We start from the raw sequence: 24,448 nt of genomic DNA on the forward strand, positions 1-24,448 counted from the left end.
AAAAAAAAAAAAAAAAAAAAAAAAAAAAAAAAAAAAAAAAAAAAAAAAAAAAATTAAAATGTACCCTGAGATTGTACCTTCCTAATGTGTCCTGAATGGTGTCCTGGATTATGGATATGATGGATTTTATTCTGGTAATTAGGTTATATAATATGGCACAGCAGACCTTATAATTAGAGGATTATCTAGGTAATTCTAAAAGAAAATACTGGAAACCCAAGAAAGAAACCAGTAAAGAAACAAAGACTTCATTCATATCTACAACCAGAAAGGAATGAATTCTGCCAATAACCTATATAACCTTGAAAGTGTTTTTTTTTTTCCCCAGAAGACAAAAATTCAGTCTTTTCAAAATCTGATTTTAGCCTTTTGCTATAATAAGCAGAGGACTCACTGACACTGTGCTGATTTTTTTTTTTAAACAGGGTCTCACTTTGTAGCCCAGGCTGGCCTTGAATTTGTGGCAATCCTCCTGCTTCAGCCTCCCAAATGCTGGGATTACATACCACCACACTTTGATAAATGGATGCTATTTTGGTCAAAAATATGTTATAAAGCAAAAGGAAATGAATACAAGTGTGATTATCCTATGCTTCTTTGAAACAATGAATTTACAGCAAGCAAAGAAGTATCAGATATATGAGAACTTCTCACAGGAAAGGCTGAAGACCTCCCCAATTTAATTTCAGGATTCAACAAACCATGATTTTTAATTCTCATTAAATTTTAGATTGAAAGACATGATTTTCTTTAACTTCCAACTTAGACAATTTACACACACACACACACACACACACACACACACACACACACACACACACACCCATACCCTTGGCTATCATAATTTAGATTAGGCCACTATTACTTTTAACCTAAATAGATAAAAACAAATAGAGAACACCTTGAATTTGAGCCTGAGTTAGTATCATAAATTGATTTAGAGAGAAGGACATTAAGAAAGGCAAAGGAAGGGCATACAAGGTCTACTGAGCACTCTGCGTCCCATGAGGTGGGGCTACTACCCCACTGCACAAGATGGGAAAGTAGAGGTACAGACACTTAACAGACCTTCCAAGGCCCACACATAGGAGAGCCTCTCTTGATTAAACACATCTTCCACACATTCCTGTATGGGACTAGTTTGTGAGAGCTGACAGTAAGGTGACCCTTCTTTTTCCATCTCCCTTATCTTTTCAGTGGCCAAAGTATCACAGCACACTCCTCAGAAATGATTCCGTGTCAAGGCAAAGTGCCTTGTGAGGGTTTCTACTACTTCCCTTCCATCCAGATCTACCCTAGAAGATGATGGTAATGTGCTGTGTAATGTCAGGGGTGACTCTAAGCAAAGCTGAAAGAGACAGAATTTGTCTCCTTCCTTCCCATAGGCCTTCTCTACTACCTTTTAACACTGAGGCTACCATGTTTCTAGTTTCTACCCAGACAATATCTCCTCCTACAGCTATCAGTTATTGTATTTTCTATATGGCGTTCCAAGGTAGAGTACAGCCTTCCCTAATCTACTCCTGCCCACTTTCTCTAGAAAAAAGTATACTGCCCTACTTAATGGGAGTGTCAAGGGCCAGGGACACTTGGTGTGTCCCTTAATGATATCTCTTAGAAGAACATGTTTTATGCCGGGCGTGGTGGCGCACACCTGTAATCCCAGCCCTTGGAAGGCTGAGGCAGGAGGATCACTGTGACTTTGAGACCAGCCTGGGCTACATAGTGAGTTCCAGGTCGGTCTCGACTACACAGTGAGTCCTGTCTCAAAAAACAAACAAACAAACAAAAAAGAAGAACATGTTTTGTCTTGCTATCTATCTAGAAGTAAAACGAAGATTTCTCTCAGAAAGAGTACCAAGCCACTGAGATGATGGCAGAGAACAAAGGCAAGACATCAGAAATTATGAAAAAAACAAAATATTAACACTATCTTGCTCAAGATCTTGTTTATGGTGATCTTTTTTGTGGTGGACATAACTTTTTTCTCCAGATTTCTACTTGACTGTCCTAAGGAAGCTGGAAAGGAAGGAGTGGGGTGCAATAACAAAGTACAGTAAATAGCTATAAGCATCTTTCCTCCTGAAATTATTTTTATAGATAATGAAAAAGATATAGTGTATTCTGTCAACTGCTATCTCATGTCCCTCAAAGAACAGTCAAACAACTTTAAGGAAATACATTCATTATTAAAGATATCAGAGCTTTTGAAATTTAAGTAATTGAAGTCAGCAGGATGGAATGCTAGGTACTTAAATTTTTAATTTTCCATCTCCAAGTTTCAAAAGTACTTATTTTATTTCAATAATCAGTAAAAAAATATTGCCATATTATATAATTATATAATTCATGATCATTAAATGCTCTTATATCAAAGTCGCTTATAATCCAGGGAATGGAATGAGATCAGACTGGGATAGTTCTCAGTTATAGGTAAAAGAGAGTAAAAATACAGGGAAGGAAAATTGGGGGCAAACGTGGTCTAAAACAATGAGTACAGGTTTTTATATCTTCAGTCCTAATTCTCTAAGGACAAATTCTTGTCTTATGAAGTCAGACTTTCCAAACAAATTGGGGAAGGGCAGTGAAGCGCACCTCCCCACTGGTGATGGAGGCTTTCCACATGCCCAGATTCTCACACCACCAGTCTGTTCTTGCCATGTGCAGCTGAAGGTCTGTACGTTCCTTCTCCATTAAAAGTATTTCATCCTTCAACTTGGAAACAATCTGTAGAAAGGAAAACAGCCTAGGAGTTATTAAAACACTTAAAGAGCTGTGTAATTCAGGAAAGTAGCAGGATTCAGAGCCAACACACAAAAATAAGTTGTGTTCTACACAGTAACAGTGAACAATTCAAAAAAGAAATTAAGAAAACAATTCTATTTACAATAACATCAAAAAAGTACTTAGGAATTAACCAAGGAAGCGAAAGACATCTACAATAAAAACCAAAACCCAATGTAAGAAATTAAAGATGACAAATATTTGTAAGGATATCCTAAGTTTATGAACTACAAGATTTAATATTGTTAAGGTGGCAATATCATTCAAAGCAAGTACAGATTATATGCAATTGCTATCATAATTTCAGTGACATTTTTGTAGAAAAAAATCAATTCTAAAATGCACATGGAATCAAAGGCTCTCCAATGGTCAAAATAATTTTGAAAAAGAACAAAGTTGTAGGTCTTACAAATCCTGACTTCAAAACTTAATTATAAAATGACAATAATAAAAACAGTACAGGACAGGTATAAAGATGAATGGAATAGAATAGAAAGTTTAAAAATAAACCTTACTGTGCCAGGGATTTAGCTCAGTGGTTCTGCCGCCTGTCTTGCAAGCACAAGGTCCCAAGTTCAATCCCCAGTAACCCCCCCAAAAAAATAAATAAAATAAATAAACCTTACTTGTATGGTCAAATGATTTTCAACAAGGATGCCAAGAGCATGCTATGGGGAAAAGACAGTCTATCCAACAAAATGGTGCCCAAAACTTGTATATAAACATGCAAACAAATTACACTGGACCCTTACCACAAACAATTAACTCAAAACGCACCAAAGACTTAAACATTTAAGATCTACAAAAATCTTCTCTTAAAAGAATACATAGGGGGAAAGCTTCATGACATTAGATTTGACTATATGTAATTTCTTGGCTATGAAACCAAAGGAATAGGCAATAAAACAAAACAAAACAAAAATAGACAAATCAGATTTCATCAAAATTAAAAGCCAGGTGCATCAAAGAATACTGTTAATAAAAATAAAAGGCAAACCACAGATGGGAAAAATATTTGAAAACAACATATTGATAAAGTTTTTTAACATCCAGAATATACAGAAAATTCTTAAAACTTAACAAAAACAAACAAACAAACAAAAAAACCTAAAAACTAGGCAAAGGATTTGAGTAAACATTTCTCAAATATATATAAATGGCAAATAAGCACATGAAAATATATTCACTAACTAGTAGAAAAATGCAAACCAAAACCACAATGATATCACTTCAAGAAGAGGAGGTGAAAAATGAGAAGGAGAGGGAGAAGGAGGAATAAAATAACAAATGTTGGTGAGGATATGGAGAGATTGGAATCCTTGAGAACTGTAAAATGGTATAGCTGCAGTGTAAAATACTATGATGGTTTTCTCAAAACTTTAACACAGAATTACCATATGACCCAGCATCTGTATATAACCAGAGGAACTAGATTCAGGACCTCTGAGAGATATTTGTATACCTGTGTTCACAGCAGCATTATTCACAGTAACCAAAAGCTGAAATAATACAAGCGCCTATTAGCATTAAGTGGACAAATGAAAAATATGGTATATGCAATGGAATATTATTCAACCTTAAAAAACAATAAAATTCTGACAAATGCTACAACACGGAAAAACCTTGAAGAGAATATACAAAACAAAATAAGACAGTCATAAAGGACAAATATTGTACAGTTCTGCTCACGAGTAATAGGAGTAGTTAAGTTTATCAAGACAGGAAACAAAATGGTGGCTGGGTGTGGCGGTGCTCCACGACTCTCCCAGCATTTGGGAGGCTGGAGGCTGAGGCAGGAGGACTGCCATGAGTTCAGGCCAGTCTTGGCTACAAAACGAGATCCCGTCCCCAAGAAACAAAACAAAACAAAAACAAAAACAGAATGGTAGTTGCTGAGGGTGGAAGGAGTGAGAATTGGGGAGTTACTGTATAAAGGGTACAGACCTTCAATTCTTCATGAGGGAAAAAGTTCTGGAGATGGACGTTAGAGATGGTTGTAAACAACGTGAACATTCTTAATGCCACTGAGTTATATACTTAAGAATGGTTTAAATGGCAAATTTTGTTATACATGTTTTTACTGCAAGTTTAAAAAGTAACATGTATTTTTTAAAATGCTATGCTCACCATCTCTTTGGCTTTCTTATGAGAAAACTTATAGGATTATACACCTGTAATTTGAGGACAGTAGCGTCACCCCCAGACTGTCCTGAACACGGTGTCTACCAGGTCTTTCCTTGCTCAGAAGCACTATAGGAAGCACCACTGGTCTGTGCGGTTGTCCCACATTTTATCAACAGTAAGGGCCAAAACTACTTGATATTCATGTATATTTCAATCTGCTCACTGGGGCTAATGTCATATTCTGTGTTTCACTGGTTCTTCACAGTGACGAGCACAGAACACACATTTACTCATTGTTTCTGATACTGAGATTGTTCCTGCTCAGTAACTTGCTCCAAATACTAACTTAGAATTGGACAGTTACAAAATCTTTCTCAAGCAATAAAAAGAAAAGAAAACCCAGGCATTGGAATTCAGGAAAGCAAACTAAAAGGCTACCTTTACATCTAGTAGCTAGTAACAATGCTGATGAAGAGATATGAGAGAAGGAGGAAGATTAAGCAAACTCCTGGCTTTCTTGAGGGAAGGAAGAACACTACCATTATATGTATGGGAAAATGATCTGATCCATAATTAGATACTGAATCCAGAAAAATAACCCTAGGACAAAATTTTTTCATGTGTGTGTTAATTGTCACATTATCAAAACCCTTTCAACATAAATCTTAGGTTTTACAAAATTAATTATTAGATATATGGTTGTTACCAACATGAGTAAAAGATATAAAAGGAGAATGACACATCCTTCTGGAGAAATGTACCATCTCCCTTAGATCTGTGGAGCCCTCATAGCCCTGTACACAACTGCCCAGAAGCAGAGCGCTTCACTGAGCAGCCATGAACAATTTAATTTTACAGGCAATATGAACTGTCTCTGCTCTGATGAGCAATTAGCTTTCAGATTAAGTGAAATCTCCTGAGAATTCCTTCATATAATTATAGCCCTGAATATTTACTGCTTGGTTATTTGAAGTTCATTTAAGAAAGGCGAAAGAATAGCTTTCAACCAAATAATGCACCAAACAAAGTAACTCACTGAACGTTTTCTATCTCCTTTTTCATCCTGTTCCTCACTAATACATTTTAATTTATAATGACGGATCCAAAATAAGTAAGACAACTGTTCACGAAGAGCAGACCATACTGAAGACTCTGCTTATCTATCATGCCAACTGATTGTTATCAACTCAAAGATGTTCTTGTCACGAGAAGACTGCAGAGCTCTCTACGTTGTCTACATATCAACTGTTCACGAAGAGCAGACCATACTGAAGACTCTGCTTATCTATCATGCCAACTGATTGTTTATCAACTCAAAGATGTTCTTGTCACGAGAAGACTGCAGAGCTCTCTAAGTTGTCTACATGCCGAGAATGACTCCACGTGAGGAAAAGACTAATTTCTTACAATGACCCAGCAAACCTGGCGATTTACGTATTTCCTTCTCTGAGTACCACTAATGATGGGGGGGTGTTACCAAACATTAAACTCAGGAGCTTGCGCTTGCCAGGTGGGCATGGTGCCACTAAGCTAAAGCCCCAGCCCAACCACTAATGATTAAAGTGACTTTCACACTAAAACTTTTCCCCTCATAATTTTGTAAAAAGATTACTAACTTTCTTATATTTTCCTTATTAAAGAAAACCCACTAGGACTGGGGATTTAGCTCAGTGGTGTCACCACCTTCTTTGCAAGCACAGGGTCCTGAGTTTGAGTCCTATACCAAAACGAAACAAACCCCACTAAATAGTAACTGATTACAAATGAATAGATATTTTGACTATAAATTACTAATAGGCTCATGATACATTGATATCTTTACATTTTATTTCAGGAATGTTATAATAGCATTTGAATGTTCATGAAAGAACTGAAGAAGTACCATTGTGACTCACTAAATTGTTTTATTCAAAGTTGCTTTCCTGTTGACCCACTTAAATTTCTCAAACACATTCAGAAAGTTCCAAGGAGATCCACTGGGCGGACCAAAAAAGTGTCAGCCACAACTATATTAAGAGAGACCTCTTTGTTTTACCCAAAATAGGCAATAAAGACACAGCAAAAATCTACACTACAGCTTGGGTTTGAGAAATATCAATTACAGATGTTATTTATATTTTTAAACTTTCAATTCTGTTGGCTTTTAGCAAAATAATTTATTTTTTTGCACAATGCTATGAGTTTCTCTAAATTGCAAATGGACAGTTGAAAGAAAAAAATTTTTTTGCAAAAGATTGTATGTACTGACATGAGAAAACTTAACCTCCCCCTTCCCCAAAGGTATGTAGGCAAACCAGAACTGAAGAATCCAGACTTCTTCACAAATACCTGAGAAAGAACTCCAAATCATAAAGGATTAAAAAACAACTGTTTTTCTATTTCTACCCTACAAGCAAAACAAATAAATAAATAGCAGTGGAAACTTGCTGATAGCTAAACTTCTTTTAAAGAAACTGACACTTCTCAACATAAACTGAAAACTATTATTTATTGACTGCAAATGCAAGCCTTTAGGCACAGCCTTGAAAGCAAAAGAGTTACCTTCTTGTCAGGTTTTGGTGCATTTTGAATAGAATTTAGAGCTTGCCTTTTATATTCAAGTTTCTCATTTAGTTCTCGTAATTTGTTCACAGCAAAACTGGCTTGTTCATTAATCTCACTGGTACCTTCAACTATAGCTTCTTCATCAGCCTCACCTCCTGGGCCCTGGGGGGGAAGTCACATACCACTGTGTTTTATGACAGAAAAATCAGTAATTATTAACTATTATATATAGATTCCACATCATTATGATACAGTTTCAAAATGCTACATTCTAAAAAAAACTAGATTCTAGTAAGAAATATTACAGTAGAACGCTTAGAAGCAAAGTGCCTTTTTATTTGTAGTAAAGAGAAAAATCAAAGTATTTAGAACCAAAGGGACTAGCACCCAGAATTGTAGAAAACAAGGGAAATGTTTAATAACTTAAAGAAGGGGGAGAGATTTCATGCCATTATTTCCCAAATATTACATCCAAGGACTCTACATGCAATACGAGAAGGCAACTGAGTTTTTCCCAACTCAGTCTGAATATTGAGTACATAATCTTTGACAAAGACAGAGATCTTCATTCTACACTCTTAATATAATAAAAAGCTACTATAAGTCCCTTTAAAATAAATTTCCAAATTCTCACTATAAAAGAATTTTCAGTATGTATTTTGTTTAATTCTTCTCTTGGTATAAGCCAATAGATAGATTATTTTATAAGTTAAATAGCATTTGAAAGAGACTTAAACTTCACAAAAAACTATGTAACTTGAAAAAAATCTAGATAGATTACCAAATAGCATGTAAACTAAAGTCAGGAAGAGCCAGCAACATGTAGAATATTGCAATGAATTGCTCAGGACCATCTTCTGGTTTCTTTATCTCTTACCTCTCCTCCAGACTTTTTTCTTCTATTTTTTTTAAATTAACAAACCATATTTTAAAATGTTAAAGAAAAATAAAAATACTGATAGTTCCAGAAAACAAGCTCTGTTCATTTCTGTATGTTCTTTCTACTCATTATCTATAAATATATACGTTATGGTTGGGGCTGGGGATTTAGCTCAGTGGTGCTGTGCCTGCCGCACATGTGCAAGGTCCCGAGTTCAATCCCCAGTACCGAAAAATACATACATACATACGTTATAGCTAAATTCTATACCTTGTATTAATTTATAGGTATTCTACCTTTTCCAAATAATATAATGCAGTATATCTTTATGATATTGTAATCTTCAAAATTATAATTTAATAGCTGCACTGTATTTCCACTGCACTGACAATCTACTGAGGTAGATTTCTATTGCTGTTTTTGCTATGGATTGATTCTGCATCTTTGATACCTCAAATACACTAAAATAAGTTCCATCATGTAAAGTTTTTCTACATTTTAATTATTTTCTTAGACATTCTAAGACTTTTTTCTAGGAGTTCACATTTAGGATTATACAAATAAATGGTACCAACTGATTTCAAAGTGTCAGTAATACACATCGGCCTTCTTTGAGTCTAAGTGAAGGTAGACTTTTTTTGTATGTTTGTTTACTACTCTGTCTCACACCAACCGTCAGTTCGAGTCCTCACTGAATTTATCTATTGGGTACTGATGTTTTTAATTTCAATAACCTTTTTTTGACAGCACTTGCTGCAATAACTTTTAATTTTTAAAGTAAAATGTAACATGCTTAAATAAACTGATCTTAAAAATAAGATGCAATGAGTATTGAGTTATCAGTACAGTGCTTTCAAATGTAAAGAACAAAGCAATAAAACTTAAAAGTCTGAATGAAGATCATAAAATTTTACAACAGTTCAGACTGACTTCTAATACCATCAAAAGCAAGCGATTGATTCTGCCTGGCTAGAGATACTGTGAACTGGGCAAAAGAAAAAAAATTTTCAATATGAGCTATAATTTATGTACAAATTTTAAAGCTCAAACAACTCACTAATAATAAATGAATGATGTCACCTGGAGCTATCCATAATGTTCCAGTACACTTTTTTTTTAATTAAATGGAATTTATTGGTACATTCTAGGTGTTCCAGTACACTTTAAGAAAAGTAGACCTAAGATATGACAGCAAGGTTTCTTGGGGAACATTTTAATTTCATGATTTTCTTAAACTTACTATAATCCTTTCACATCTCCTTCCTCTCTTCACTGCCCCACCTGCCCCCATCCCTTTTCTACCTGGATATTGGATTGTCCTACTGATTGTCCCTGGTCTAAGCCACAAAATGGCCCAACTCATAGATTTTCTGCTTTCACTTTTCAAGAGTCAAATTGGGAACAGGTCTAAGACAGCTAGAGATCTCTGACTCATTAGTAATAGTGACAGCAAGTAGGTCAGGATGAAAAAGGGGAGAGAAAAGTGTACAAAACCAGAAGCAACAGGTATTTTAACTGCTTATTCTGTGTAAAGCCTATGTATTAAATGATGAAGGTATGCATCAAATTTGGCTCCTACTACAGCATGCACCCAACTTAATCATATTTAAATCTTATCCATTGAAAAAGGAGAGGCTAAATGTGACTCACCATTTCATTCTTGTTAGATATCAACTGTGAGCCTTGTTTATCTTCATCTTTTACCATCAACTTCTCATACAGGTCACTGACAATAAAGGAAGGGTAATACCTGTCCTTTAGGGTCTCATATACATCTTCCTGGATTTTGCAGAACACCTTAATGTCTTTATTTCCTACAAGACATTGCTGGATTTCTTTGTAAAGTGATTTTTCCACAGATATTTCTTTGCTTTCCACAAAGAAATTTTGATAAATTTCACCAACTAATTGTGGAATTTCATTCTGAAAAACAGGAAGGTGAAGAAAGAGAAAGGTAAGGAATATCATTTCAGAGAGAAATCATTTTGCACTGATGGAAGCTGGAAGGAAGATTTAGGATATACTACGGTACTGGGATTTAGACTGCTGTGTCCACATTCAGAGTTAGGGGATAAATGTCAAACCCTGAAAACAACATATGGTTCCTTAAAACCAAAAGTTTATGTTGAACAATTAATAACTGTAATTTCTCTTAATGCCAAAGGAAAAATAAAGAATGAGAATAGCTCTTGTCCTGCAATGGATTCTTTTCCATAAATCTCAATTCCACAAAAATATAATTGATCAACTAAAATTTATTTGACTTTTTATCTAATGTAAGTAATTAGAAGTGCTCATCCCATTAATATAAATAATTTTTTACCCCACGAATAAGATAATAATTGTGTATTTGGGAAAAAAACTAGATATCCTTGAGAATAATCACATTACATTATATTGGAGAACTTAGACCTATGCTAGTGAGACTTTTAGAAACAAATGCCTCAACTGCAACCCAAAGTCCACTTATTTATTGCAAAGTGCCAATGCTGCAATTAAACCTGAATACTGAGATATTAGTTTAGAAAAAACAATTCGTACATTAACATCTTTTGTTTTAAAAGAAAACCAACACATATGCCATAGGTTTGCCACCACTGGGGTTAGACTTAAGCAGTACACTTGGATCACCACTAATTTACATCAGCCTGATTCAGAAACAAACACCTCTTGAAATCACCATAATCTTTCCATTTTGTGAGGAGGGGGAGGGGATGCAAAGAGGATTAAGATAGTTATGCATGTGTGTATATGCATCAACCCCCATGAGCATGAAGATCATACACTGCACTGTACCAATATGTACAACAAACATGTACCAAAGATAAAAAAAACTTTACGTTTCTTCTAGAGGCATTTCATTAACTCTAGAAATAGTATATAAATATTCAACAGTAGTAAAAAATATTTAATAAACTTAATAAACATGACAAATCGGTGTTACTTAAAATATAACAATTTTGAGAAAGTTATATGCTCTTATTTTATTGAAAGTTTTCAAATTTATTCAGTAATTAAGGAAAACTTTACGTAATTTTTATGACATTCTTTCAAAAGCAACTGAAAGTAATCTGTAGTCAAACTTAGTAATTTAAAACAAGTAACAAAGTTGGCATACTCAATACCTGGTAAAATGAGGTAATTTGTGGCTTATAAATTAATGATGTAAGGCACTTCTAAGAAGGTTTAAAATATTCCAAGACTGGATAATTTTTAATCCCCTCCCTCCCAACAGGGTCTCATCATGTTACCCAGGCTGGTATCAAATTCAAAGCTCAATTGATCCTTGTACCTCAGCCTCCAGAGTAGACAGGACTACAGGCACACATTACCTTGCCCAGAAAATTCCTAAGTATATACTGAGAACTTTCCAAGTGCAAAACACTATGCTTAATGCTACGTTCTTCATTATAAAAGGAATGTGCAACAAAAACGTTTTTACACATTCCCTTTACTAAATCATATTTGAAATGAAATATAATTTATAGGAAGAAAAATACATATTAGGATATAATAAATGGCAAAGTTATAATACTGAGGTTTAGGTGATAAAACCAACGTACAATAACAATGTACATATATACATACCTTTTTATATTGTATTAAAAAATAACTACCTGAAACCAAAGCCAATCTCTTGGTACATCTATGTATCTTTTTCCCCTTGACTATACATTTAAAAGCATCTTCTGCAAAAACATAGTGTAATTTTATCCACCATAATGGGCTGAGATAGAATATCACTATTATTTTTAGTTTAAAATCATATTTTAATGTATACTTACCTTACAGCTTCATTGAGAAAGAGATATATGGCCTAGTACAAAAATTTTCATCTGCTAAGGACTAATGCTTTTTTGAGCCCACAGACACTACCTTATTAGCATTCTTTAGATGTTCCACAGATTCCCAAAAACTAATAAGCAATCTCTTGTCCATCCTTTCCATGTATATTCGAAAGTGCTCTCGATACAAAGTATTGGCCAAAATATCCTCAAACTGAAGAATCTGTTAAGGAAAGTCAGTAAAAATGTTTTTAAAAATCAAAATTTTTTCAGCTTTAATTGAGTTTATTGGTACATTTTAGGGATACAGTACAGTTACATTCATTGTTGGGATCTTGTAACTCTACATGACAAGTCTTGGTTCTCATTTTTTCCCCTTGTCCCTGCCCTCCCTTCACCCCCTCCTCCCCTCCCCATCTACAACCACTTTATTTCCATCTTTTCATTACTTCACATTTTCTTCTTTTCCCTTTTTACCCTTCCCTACACCTTTAGCTCCTTTCTTCCCATTTCTCAATGTCAGTGAGTGAAATAAATAAGGCACACGTGTAAATACTGAATTGTTTCTCTGGTGCGAATAATCTGCAATAATACAGAAGATCCTAATAAGATTACTGACATTAAAAATCAAATTTTAAACACAAGTTTGCTTTAACTTCCAATGAATTAATTTCATTCAGGGAAAAATGCATTTGTAAGTTCAAAGCCAAGGTAATTTAGTGTTCCTGATAAAATGAAGTATCTCCACTACCACTTCCTAAATTTTAAATGTAATAAAGCTTACTGAATATCAAAATACACATATTTTAAATATACTAATTCTCTATTAATCATTCACTCATTCAACAGAGATCTGATGCATACTTGGTGTTAAGGAAATGAAACATAACAATCTCTGACCCATGGGATACATACTCTACACTAAAGCAATAGTTGTCAATAACAGAAAAACTGAAGAGAAATGTAAAAAAAGACAGAGAAGATGGAGGCTTTCGGTTTGGCCTTTTCGCTGAGGGAAATGCGGACCATGTTATATCCTTTTTGTTTACAATATCATTCACTGAAGAATCTTTTGTAAGCATCATTTTTCATTGGCCTAATACTTCACAGCATGGATGTGACAAAATCCATTCTATTATTCCTGTGTGTTCACCAAAAAAGAAAAGGCAACTTTTCTGAAGATACAGTAGGAACAATCTTGAGCACAGAATGTACAATAAATATAAGAAAGCAGATGACCATCACTGTTGATAACTCAACTAGGAAAAAAAAAATCCCTCAAATTAATTTAAACCAAATCAGTGAAGCATGTGAAGCACAAATCCTAACTCAAGACACTGCAAGGAGTTTAAAAGGAGTTTCTATCAGTTTTGGATAGGGAAGATGGATCAACAACAATTCCAGGAACATAGAGAATCTCTTTATAATCAGATAGAGTCGTGAGCCACATTTAGTGTTTTTTTTGGAATGGCCTTGGATCAAATAAAGTGTGCAAGTTGGCCTTGAAGGAAAGATCACACATCCAAATCTCCTATATTTGCATTTTCTTTTTTCTGAAAATTTTCCTTCCCTCTGTTCACTTTGAGGCCATTTATAGGTGGAGAGAACCTTGCAAAAAAATAAAGGCATGTTGCACCGAAAACAAAGTAATATAGGCAATTCTGGATAGTTACAATTGTTGGGGTTTTGGAGCTAGACTACGTTAAGATTGAAGTCTAACTGTGCTATTTTTCAGTCCTGTGAGCTGTGTTACTCTATCACTCAGCTTCAGGACATCATTTGTAAAATAGGGAAGATACTACCTTCTTTATGGGTTATTGTGAGCTTAAGTTGTGAAACACAAGAGACAACAACAAAAACTAATGAGGAAGAGTTTGAACCAGGACTTTGGTGAAGAGAGAGAAGGCAGTGGCACTACCAAAAATTAGAACTTTCCACTTGAGTAAATATGAAATAGCAGTGGGTCTCAACCGTAGTTGAGAGAGTGTAATTAACACTGGTATTACTGAGTGGGGGTGAAGCTCACCGGTAAAGCACATGCTTAGCATTCCTAAGGCCCTAGGCTCAACCTCTAGAACAACTACATTACAATAAATTGCTGTTATCTTTTCATTAAATATTTAATAAAAATTCATCATTGAAATGATGTGGACCTAGTTTCCTTTGTGGGAAGATTTTAAATAATAAACTGGTTTTCATACATCTAGAGATACAGATTTTCTATTTCTTTTTAAATTAGTTTTAGTAATGCAGAGCTTTGTGTATTTTAAGGAATTTGCCTTTTTATTGTCAAATTTACGGTCTTAAAGTTGTAGGCAGCATCTTTAGTGATACTCCAACCCTTCTTGATAATATTATAATTGGTACCTTCTCTTTCTTTCCTTCTAGTTGTCTTAATTTTTTTGTTTTGTTTTGTTTTATTTTTGGTACTGGAGTTCAAACGTGGGACCTTGCACTTGCAAGACAGGCAGCAGCACCACTGAACTAAATCCCCAGCCCTAGTTGCCTTAGTATTAATTTGTAGCCTCCTAAACTTAGAGCACTGATTTCAAATCTATCTTATTTTTTTAATCTAAACATTAAAAATTACATATTTCCCACTAAGTGCTGCTTTAACTGGATCCCACAGATACTGATATATTGTATTTTCACTTTCACTCCACTCAAAATAGTTTCTAATTTCTTTTATGTTTATAAATATTTGGGACTTTCCCACATCTCCTTATAGTACTTGTTTCCAATATAATTCTATTGTGGTCAGAGAGAACGACTTCTGCATAGTTTTAATCCCCCGCCTCAGTCTCCTGAGAGCTCCAGCAATGTAGTTTTGGGAACTGTTCCATGTACAGGTGAGAAAAAGACATATTCTTGGTGTTTTTAGGGTGAGTATTCTATAAATGTCCATTAGCTCTAGTTGGCTGATAATCCTGTTTAAGTCTTCTTAACTTTCTGATGTTCAACTACTGATAAGGTTGTTAACATCCTCAACTATAACTGTAGATTTTTTTTTCTTCTTGATAATATTCTGGATAAGATAATGACTGAGTCACAGCAAAAGTCCTTACTAACATACGAAGATATTAGAATTGTTCCAATCAAAGCCTTACCTGAAGAACAGTAAACTGCCATAAATATTATAATTCTGTAATATGATTTGAGGCTTCCAGCTGACAACTACAGAAAATGGTTTTATTCTGAGGATGAACTGATGCTGCAGAAATGGATTTCTCCTTTCTGGCTATCTAAAGAGAATGAATCAAAAATACGCTGACATTGAACTGTCTGGTTCTAAGAGACACTGCAATCTTGTACTATATGGAAGTCACATCAGTTCTCCTAAAATGAGCTCCCTGGGTCAAGGATTTCCTATACCGTAACATCTAAAGCATATCTACTTGTAAAGCATGAGGACTTGTAAGTCATTCGGCACCTCCTACGTATATGTTTCATATCTCTCCCTACTGGATCACTTATCTATTTACTTTGTAATTATATAGGGCTCTTTCAGAGTAGGAATTCTATCTTATCCATTTTGTATCCTAGTACCTAGCACTTTACCCAAGAGATTATAGACCTTAAATAAATGTCTGCTAAATGAATGAATGGGAAGGATACAAAGATCTCATTTATAATAGGTGTGGCTAGATAATTATGTAAGAGGCCAAAAGTGGAGAAAAAGGAAGAAGAGGGGCAATATTTAACCTGCCAAGTCTCTGTCTCTAGGATTCATCAAGGATGAAATTTTCACATGGGTCACACAGCAAAAATATCAGAAAGTCACAGCTGCTAAGTGTGAAATCAATGGACTTTTAGAGGGGATGGCACCCTCTATAAAACAAGGTTTCCCTGGGGTTGCATGAGTGCCACCTGTGTAAGATGATGCAGAACTCTGGCCTGTGTTGTGGTTGGTACAAGGATGGGGCAGAAACCTTCCTGAAGAATTTCTAACAGAGACTAGGACAGGTAAGAGGTAAAAGTAGAAAAGGTAAAGCTCACAGGAGGCAGGGGAAAATCACAGATAACCATCCAAACTCAAGCTGAGAGATGAACAAGAAAAGATCAAGAGACTAAAAAATCCAGAACAGTAAAGATCACAGGGTATAGCCAAGGTTAAACGATTATGTTTATGTTGGCTTCTTTGTGACTATATGATATGACACAAGAGGAATTTGGCATTTGCCTTGGAGTTCCCGAAGTAGTACAGCCAGGCCCGAGCCTCAGGATATACTGGGGTTGTTCCTTTCGATTCTAGCATGCTCCAGGTCTTAGAAAACCAACTTGGTCCTTAAAACAAGTGCTAAAGTCAGGTTAGGATATGTTCCTAGGCTCTGTAATTAAAGACGCACTATCGACAAACTGTACAAAGTTTTACAATACAAAAACAGTCATCAGTATATTATGGCTTAATGAGAACATACTCAAGATTTGTGAATCAACTACATACGTGTTGTTATCTAGCTGTGTCTCATCCTTAGGCACCATCCCACTATCTGAAAGTAAGGACATCAAGTAGGTATCTCATCGCAATGTAGCAGGAGTTAAGTAAAATAATTTCCAAGGTAACTTTTACTTTGCAAGTGGTTATTTCTATCCAATTGATAAGGAGTGGGTTAGCTTAGCAAATGTAAACATACTCCTGTGGGACTGAGAACAAAAAAGGGAGATGAAAAACACACATGTGTGCACACACACCTCACACTACCCATCACACCTATTCACAGAAGTCAAGGATATCAAGTAATATGGCTCTTTAGCTCATATAAGCCAAGTGTGTGAGTCTATAATTATCAAACATACATCTTAAATTAAATACTAAAGGAAAAAAACTGCATATATGGTTACATCAGTGTTTATAGTAAAGTTAATTGATATGGTGAAAGAAGAAACTGCAAAGTTCTACCTTCTGGCTTGGAGGCCCTTCCCCCTCATCCAAGGCCCCATCCTCCTGCTGGTCATAGGCAGGACCTCCCAGGATTCTGATTCTCTTCTCACACTGCTTCTTTGCCACAGTCAGCTGGTTAATGTACCTTTTCATATTCCTCGCCCTCAGGAGGTCAGCTTTCATCGCAGCAGATTCCTTACCTTGAATAGGAGTGATGAACAGTACCTGGTCAGAGGACAAGGTATACAAGAGGGAATACAACGGCTCTGAACCAGATCACTGTCTGATGTGCTGCTATATTTTGAACAACAGTGGATACTAAACAAAACAGTAGACTACAAATACCAGTAAGTTCTAATATAATTTCTAAATATGCTACTGATAAATCTTACTCAAGTACAAAATATTTTCATAAAATTCCGTACATAATATACCCCTAAATTGATTTGTGCATATTTAATATTTTATATAAAGGTGTATATGTATTTATAAATATGTACTGAATGTTCACTATTATCTGTCAGGCACTGGCTTGGTTTTTGTGATTCAAGACCAACTGTTGGTCCTCACGGAACTTTTTAGAGTCCATCAAAAAGAAAACCAAAGACTGTACTAACAATTAAAAGAATAACATGATCTAAAAAAAAAAAATAAGCAGTGACCATCTATCTAACTGTTTAATAAATCCTAACCCAGGCTTTCTTACAGAAATTACATTCACCCAAACACGATTAATGAGTCAAGTGTGACAGACAGAAAAAACAGGGTGAGAGCGGGGATGATGAGACGGAAGAGAAGAGAACCTCAAGGCCCTCTGTAGCAGATGTACAGAGAGTGAGAGATCCAAAATGAACCTGAAGTCAGCAGCAGCCAGGAAAAGGCCTCTCTACCTCAAAAGTATTGTGAAGCTATTAATAGGCTCTAAACAGGAACATGCTCTGGATGTATTTGTATTTTAAGAGACCGCATAGGAAGCAGGATACAAAACAGATTGGAAGGTCAAGACTGCTAGCACGAAAACCAGTCAGAAGATGACTGCAGTAAAGCTGACAAGGAAGATAAGACTGGGCCAAACTAGGTTCATCGCAGTGGAAGTTGAGAGAGCTGGAGGACTTGAGAATGACAGATCCAGTGACTGGACAGCGAGCAAGATAAGTTGCTAAGGAATGAAAAGAAAAAAGAGGTATTAAATATGGTTTCTAGATTTCTGACATGGGCAGCCATGGAGGATGATGGGACTAATTATTGGGTTAGTGACCACTAGAAAAAAAAAGCAGGGTTTGTGGAAGGTTATAAATTCAACTTTGGACAATGTGGTAGCTATTTTTCCAAACATCACTACAATAAAGTCCATCTGAAATTCTCTTTTTTACAATGTTACCTCTCACAACTCCCTCTAAAAAGTAGGTATGTTTCCGGAATATGAGTTGGCTCTTTTGATTACGATAGCAGCAATGCTATGATTTCCAAGACTAAATTGTCAAAGCACTGAGCCACCATGTACATCATCTACTGCCCCAAGGCTTCCATGAGTTGAGGAAGCCTGTACAATGAGTTAAAAGGAGAGCTCTACATAGAGAGGAACCAAAACTCCCAGCCAACAGCCCTGGCTGAGACCTCGGCCACGTGTGAGTGTACCATCCTGAAAGTGAATCAGCTCACCCAAGTCAAGCCACTCCAACTAATGCCACCTGAAGCAGAGTTAAGCCATTCTTCCCAAACCTCTCCAAATTACCTCTTCATGAGCAATTCAAATGACTGTTGTTTAAGACCCTGCATTTTAGGGGGTGTGTTATGAAGCAAAACCAACAGAACAGACAAAATCAGGATGAGGGCTTTTGAGCTACTTATGTGGAGAGTTCATAATAAACACTTTTGAAATAATAAGGGTGGAATAATAGAGGTGAGGATGAAAACCCAGGAAGAGTCAAAATAATCCCCTTATGCAATATAAATAAATAAAATAGTAGTAAAGGCAGGAGTTTTATCTGTTTATTCACTGCTGTATCTCCAGCATGTACAACTGTGCCAGGAAACACAGTAGGAATTCAAGAAATAGTTGAATAGATAAGTGAATTATGTCAAATGTTACTGAGAGGCCAATAACAATATATCTAACATTTGATGAATATCAAGTACTGGGCTCTTTCTAGAATGTTATGTGTGAAGGAGAGAGATAGGATAGTTTTCAACGACTCTACTCTAGTTTTACATTCCCCTTCCACCACCACCAAATCTGCCATCGTCAAGATCATTAGTGACCTCTGTGCCAAATTCAGTGGATAGCTTTCAGGAGAGTCTGCAACAGAGTTAGATTTGAATTTTGGTTCTGTTACAAGTTATATGAATGTGAGTAAAAGATTTTAATTCAAAACTACTTACAATTGTTTACTTCCTTAAGTTAATATTATTCAATTTATTGCACAAAGAGCTATAAAATTAATTTTAAATGACTAAACATTGAACATTATCTTGTGCGAAAAGGGCTGTCATTGACCATACAGGCTGAGGATAAAGGAAGGCATTTTTTTGTTTAAGGTGAGAGAGAACATAGTTGGATTTATGCTTATGAGAAAGAATCAGTAGAAGGCAAAAAGTGGCCACAGACAGAAAATGTAACCAAAAAGTCAGGTGAAGAGATTAGCTTCGGGAAAGGGCTACCTCCTCCAATGTAGTAACATGGAAGGCAGAACAAATGAATGTCCATACAAGAAGTTTGGAGACTGGTGGCTGGAACCTGGATCAGTTCCCTTCACACAGATCTGTTTTCTCCAAGCAGTGAGTGAGATTATCCACGTAGAGTGAGGTGGGCAAAAGGGTGAGTACTCAGAGGCCTATGACAAACAGGGAAAGTGTGAAACTACAGTGGAAAGCAGCAGAGCAAGTTCATCTCAGAAACTCAGTAAGATTGTTAGGCAACATCCAGGGCTTATGTAACCACTAGATAGTTATGAATATCCTCCTTAAACTCCATATGTAAGGCAGGTCAGACCACACTTTCTGGGGGTGAGTCCTAATATACTGGTTGAGAAAAGGAGCCACCAATAATAAAAGAGCAGTTTGTGTTTGGTTTCTTGGTTCACTTTATAGCATAGTCTAATGCTTTTGCACATCTTTACTGAAGGCCTCTAACTCCCTAGGACACTGATGGCAAACATTTTAGAGCTTTCAATAATAACAAACAGCCTGCTATGGCATGTGTGCCATAGGTTCGCCACTCCTGCCCTGTGATGATCTTTACCTCTCTCAGGCCCCACTTGGTCATTATGTGAAAAAGGATAAAATAGTGCCCAGGCAGACTGAACAAATTAATTTTTAAAGCTTAGGCACATAAACATAAAACATGTTTATCTGTCAGAAGAAGCTTTTCCAGTACTTATCACAAAGGCTCATAGGCAACCTTCAGGTCAAAAGATGACCTTGTTCAAGATGGACTGTCATTAAATGTTATGGGGTACCTTCCAGTAGGTGTGTTGAGGAGATATTTTCATTCAATTTCAACAACTGTTCTGAACTTGTCTTATGCTTTGCTAACAGAAGGCTCTGACCAAACAACTCACTATCTCAACCAAAAAAACAAACAGTATTACAGAATCTTCTTTTTGTAAGAATAAGGATAAATGTAGTTTGCCCCAAATAAGTTCATTATAAACTAAGAAGCTTTATGGGTATAATTAAGGAACTGCATGCCTAAAGGAGCTAATTGTTCAAAAAATGTTCACTTTTTAAACATATATGTTTAAAGTCTAAATTCTGTCCATGACATTTAAATTACCCAAAAATTCTGAAACAAAAGTTGCCTTTTAGAAAAACAAATGTAAGACTTAATTGTAATTTTAAGTTAAAATATGATAATAAATGTATTCAGAAGGAAATTGACACACATTTACCAATCATCACATTATTTTTCTCCCAAGAAACTGCAAATGCTTTTATAAAGCATGACAACTAGAAACAAATTCCAAAGAGAAGGAAGAACAAAACAGAATAAATTTTCCTCTAAAACCCAGCTGCGAGGTTGAGAAGATCATTCTCACGTTTTGCTTGGTCATAGCCTGTTCACATGACTACACTGTCTTATTAAATAGTAAAACTATATTAATGTCATCGTCTAATCACAAAGCTTGCTGCTAACAAATGCAATAGCAGCTTGTTGCTTAGACAATTCTGTTTATTTTCCACGTTCAGACTAAAATGACTAATGTGGAGCTCATGCAGCCCATGCTTCTAGCATGTAAATATCCTTGTAAAGCCAGTGATGCAGAAGAAGACATTTCTTTGTGCCCTTTAAACCCACTCATACAAGAAATATTCATATCAACAGAAGTACAGGCAAACCAGTATGTGACAACATGCTGTGAACCAGCTCGAGCCGGATCTACACAGCTATTACTCTACATCTTAAGTAGTAACACGACACTATACATTGCTAAAACCGGGTTAAGCGCTGGGGATTTAGCTCAGTGGTACCGCCTTCGGCCTCACAAGTGTAAGGTCCCCAGTACCAAAAAAGAAAACAAAACAAAAACTGGGTTAATCACCCTACATTTAACCTAGCTTTTAAAAAGGCCAACACAACAGTAGCCAGTGAAACAATGGACAGCAGTGGCTCTTTAAACTGTTGCCAAGATGAATACATAAGTAATATAATATTCTAAAACAATTAATGATAAATGTTTAATATTTTTCCTCCTAAATAGCCTTGATTCTATGGAGATGCAAAAAAGTAAATAAGTAGATTTTCTTTAAAAGTACATTTAGATTGGACATTAGGTGAACCCTTCTGACTCTAAGGACATTTTTGAACATTACACATGTGTTTTCAGCTATACATTTTCTTCCCGTAACACAGCTCTTCCTTAAGGAAATGAAGTGCCTTGAATAACAGAGCACCAGATGACAACTCTGAGGTGCTGTTTCTCAGGGGACAGCCACCAAGAGCGTGACTTACAGTGCAAAATGATGACTGCAGAAATTGAAATACCAAATAGTTTCTCTGGTGTAAAAAACTATAATAGTACACAGGATCCTAATGAGATAATTAATAATGTGAAATAGGAAGTAAAGGGCTAAAGGTGTAGGGAAAGTGGGAAGGGCGGGGGAAAGGTAATAAGGGAGAGGAAAAAAATATAAGAAACTGAAAAAATGGAAATAAAGTGTTTGTAAATGGGGAGGGGAGGAGGGGGTGAAGGGAGGGCAGGGACAAGGACAAAAAATGAGAATCAAGACCTATTATGTAAAGGTACAGGATCCCAATGATGAATGTAACTGTACTGTGCACCTAGATTGTACCAATAAACTCAATAAAAAGAAAAACAAAACAAAAGGAAACAAAACAAAACAAAACGACTGCAGAAAGAGTACTAGTGTAAATGGCTTAAAATGATACCACTGTATTTTTCATGTATTAAAAAATGTCCACAGCACATTATTTTTCTTCTCTCACAGTATGCTACCATATTTCAAGGCATATACTAACTGGCACTTTAGGCTGGTAACCCTTTGTTGTGAGGGGCTGTTTTTAGCACCATCTTTGGCCTCTGCCACTAAATGCCCAGTCACATCCGTCCTCTCAGAAATGACAACCAGAAGTGTTTCCAGACACTGTTAGATGGGAGCAAAACTATACCCCACACTCGCAAATGCAGTCCCAGTGAGAGGTACTGATGCAGCCTGGAGACATGGTCTCTGTGACCACAGAGAGGACAAGGCTGATACCCCACCCCTTTCCTGACTCTTCAATATGGGTCTCACTGTTCTCTGCTCAGGATCCACAGGGCCTCTCATGGCCTCCAGGCAACCAAGGTAAGAAACAGGAATTTGACTGGCCTCCATTCCTCAACCTGTATGAATACTAAGAGACTGACCAGTCTTTGATCTTCTTGCACTTTTAAGTAGAAGTTTTTCCAAATCCTTTTCACGAGAACATTCAAGAAATAGTTATGTACCCTCTTAGGGATTGATCAAGTCCCAAAATGAGAAATGGTGCTTGGCTTCATATAACATGAAGTTGGGAGCAATTCTCAGTAATTACTAATCATCATACACTTCTTCAAAATTACCCGAAAAGCACTTCAAAAGCTATCCAGAAACTCAAAAAAATATTTACTTTGCTTTTCAACTTGAGGTTGGTATGTTCTTCTTTAAAAGAACAAATGGGATTATCTTATCAAAAACCAAACACCTGAAATTTCATAGTCAAAAAGTGTCTACTTCAGTGGAAAGTGCATCTGAGGAATAAGCAAAAATCATAGCAAGAGCTGAAGGCGGAACCACTCTCTTGATAGTGGACAAGGCTACGGAGACCCCACAGACCCTTGCAGTCCAGTCAGAATGTGCCTGCAGCCTGCCTTGTATTGCCTTCCTCTGACATCGCAAGTGCTGAAATTTCTAGCATTGCCTCTGGTCTAAAGCTCTCCAACATACTTGCAATACACTTTACACAATAGTCATATTAATTAAATCCACACATTAAATTTAGGGAACTGTTCCCAAATTAGCATGATGAGCTGAACAGATTGGAACTAACATTACAACACAGATACGAGCCATACAATTTATACGTGTTGAGCATGACTCCTAACAGCTACCTATGTGAGTGAGCAGTGCAGTGGAAAGAGTTGCAGGATTAAAAATCAGAAGGGGTTGGGGATTTGGCTCAGTGGTTCCACCGCCTGCCTCGCAAGTGCAAGGGCCCAAGTTTGATCCCCGGTACCAAAAAAAAATTTAAAAATCAGAAGACCTGCATTCAAGTTTTGAATCAAGTACTATATGAGACTGACTAGTTCTATTTTTAAACCAGGTAAGTTGTTTAACATATTCAGACCTGAACTTCACTGTATAAAATGCAAGCGTTAGGGCTAGGGACTTAGCTCAGTGACAATGTACCTGCCTTGCAAGAGCAAGGTCCTGAGTTCAATCCCTGGTACCAGAAGAAAAATTAAAAAAAAAAAGGAAAATGCAAGTGTTAGGAAATATAATGACTATAGTTTTCTTGAGGAGAGAATAGGAGTATGAAAAATCAGGGGACTACAGTGAGTAAAACAGAAGTATCTGAGTTCTTAAGTGCTTCAAGTCAGAGAGGGGCTGAATAGTGATGTGAGGCTGGAGTCTGCCTTGTTCACAGTATAAAGTCTGGGCAAGGAGAGAACCCCTACCAACAGCCCCTCCAGCAGTAGTAGGAAAACAGCCCGAGGTCTGGTCTTAGTCCATTCAGGATGCTGTAACAAAATACCATAAACTAGCTGGGTGTGGTGTGCACGCCTGTAATCCCAGCACTCGGGAGGCTGAGTCAGGAGGATCACTGGGAGTTCCAGACCAGCCTAGGCTACATAGTGAGTTCCAGGTCAGACTCAACTACATAGTGAGACCCTGTCTCAAAAAACCAAAAACCAAAAAAACAAAATACCATAAACTGGGCATCTTATAAACAATAGAAATTTACTTCTT

At 36.3% G+C, this 24,448-nt stretch overlaps 1 protein-coding gene across 1 annotated transcript in view; it reads right to left on the minus strand.

Moving 5' to 3' along the window:
* Snx25 (sorting nexin 25) overlaps positions 1-24,448 on the minus strand; it is a 96,339-nt gene that overhangs the window by 18,496 nt on the left and 53,395 nt on the right. The window contains exons 7-11 of the mRNA XM_010619750.3: positions 17,018-17,199; positions 12,209-12,340; positions 9,983-10,255; positions 7,450-7,614; positions 2,596-2,727 (exon numbers count right to left, since the gene is read on the minus strand). Of these exons, the coding sequence (XP_010618052.1) occupies positions 2,596-2,727; positions 7,450-7,614; positions 9,983-10,255; positions 12,209-12,340; positions 17,018-17,199 (884 nt within the window). The remainder of the gene's footprint in view (positions 1-2,595; positions 2,728-7,449; positions 7,615-9,982; positions 10,256-12,208; positions 12,341-17,017; positions 17,200-24,448) is intronic.

Source organism: Fukomys damarensis, unplaced genomic scaffold (assembly GCF_012274545.1).
Source record: "Fukomys damarensis isolate Sample0158 unplaced genomic scaffold, DMR_v1.0_HiC HiC_scaffold_18, whole genome shotgun sequence".
In the NCBI taxonomy this organism is placed as follows: Eukaryota; Metazoa; Chordata; class Mammalia; order Rodentia; family Bathyergidae; genus Fukomys; species Fukomys damarensis.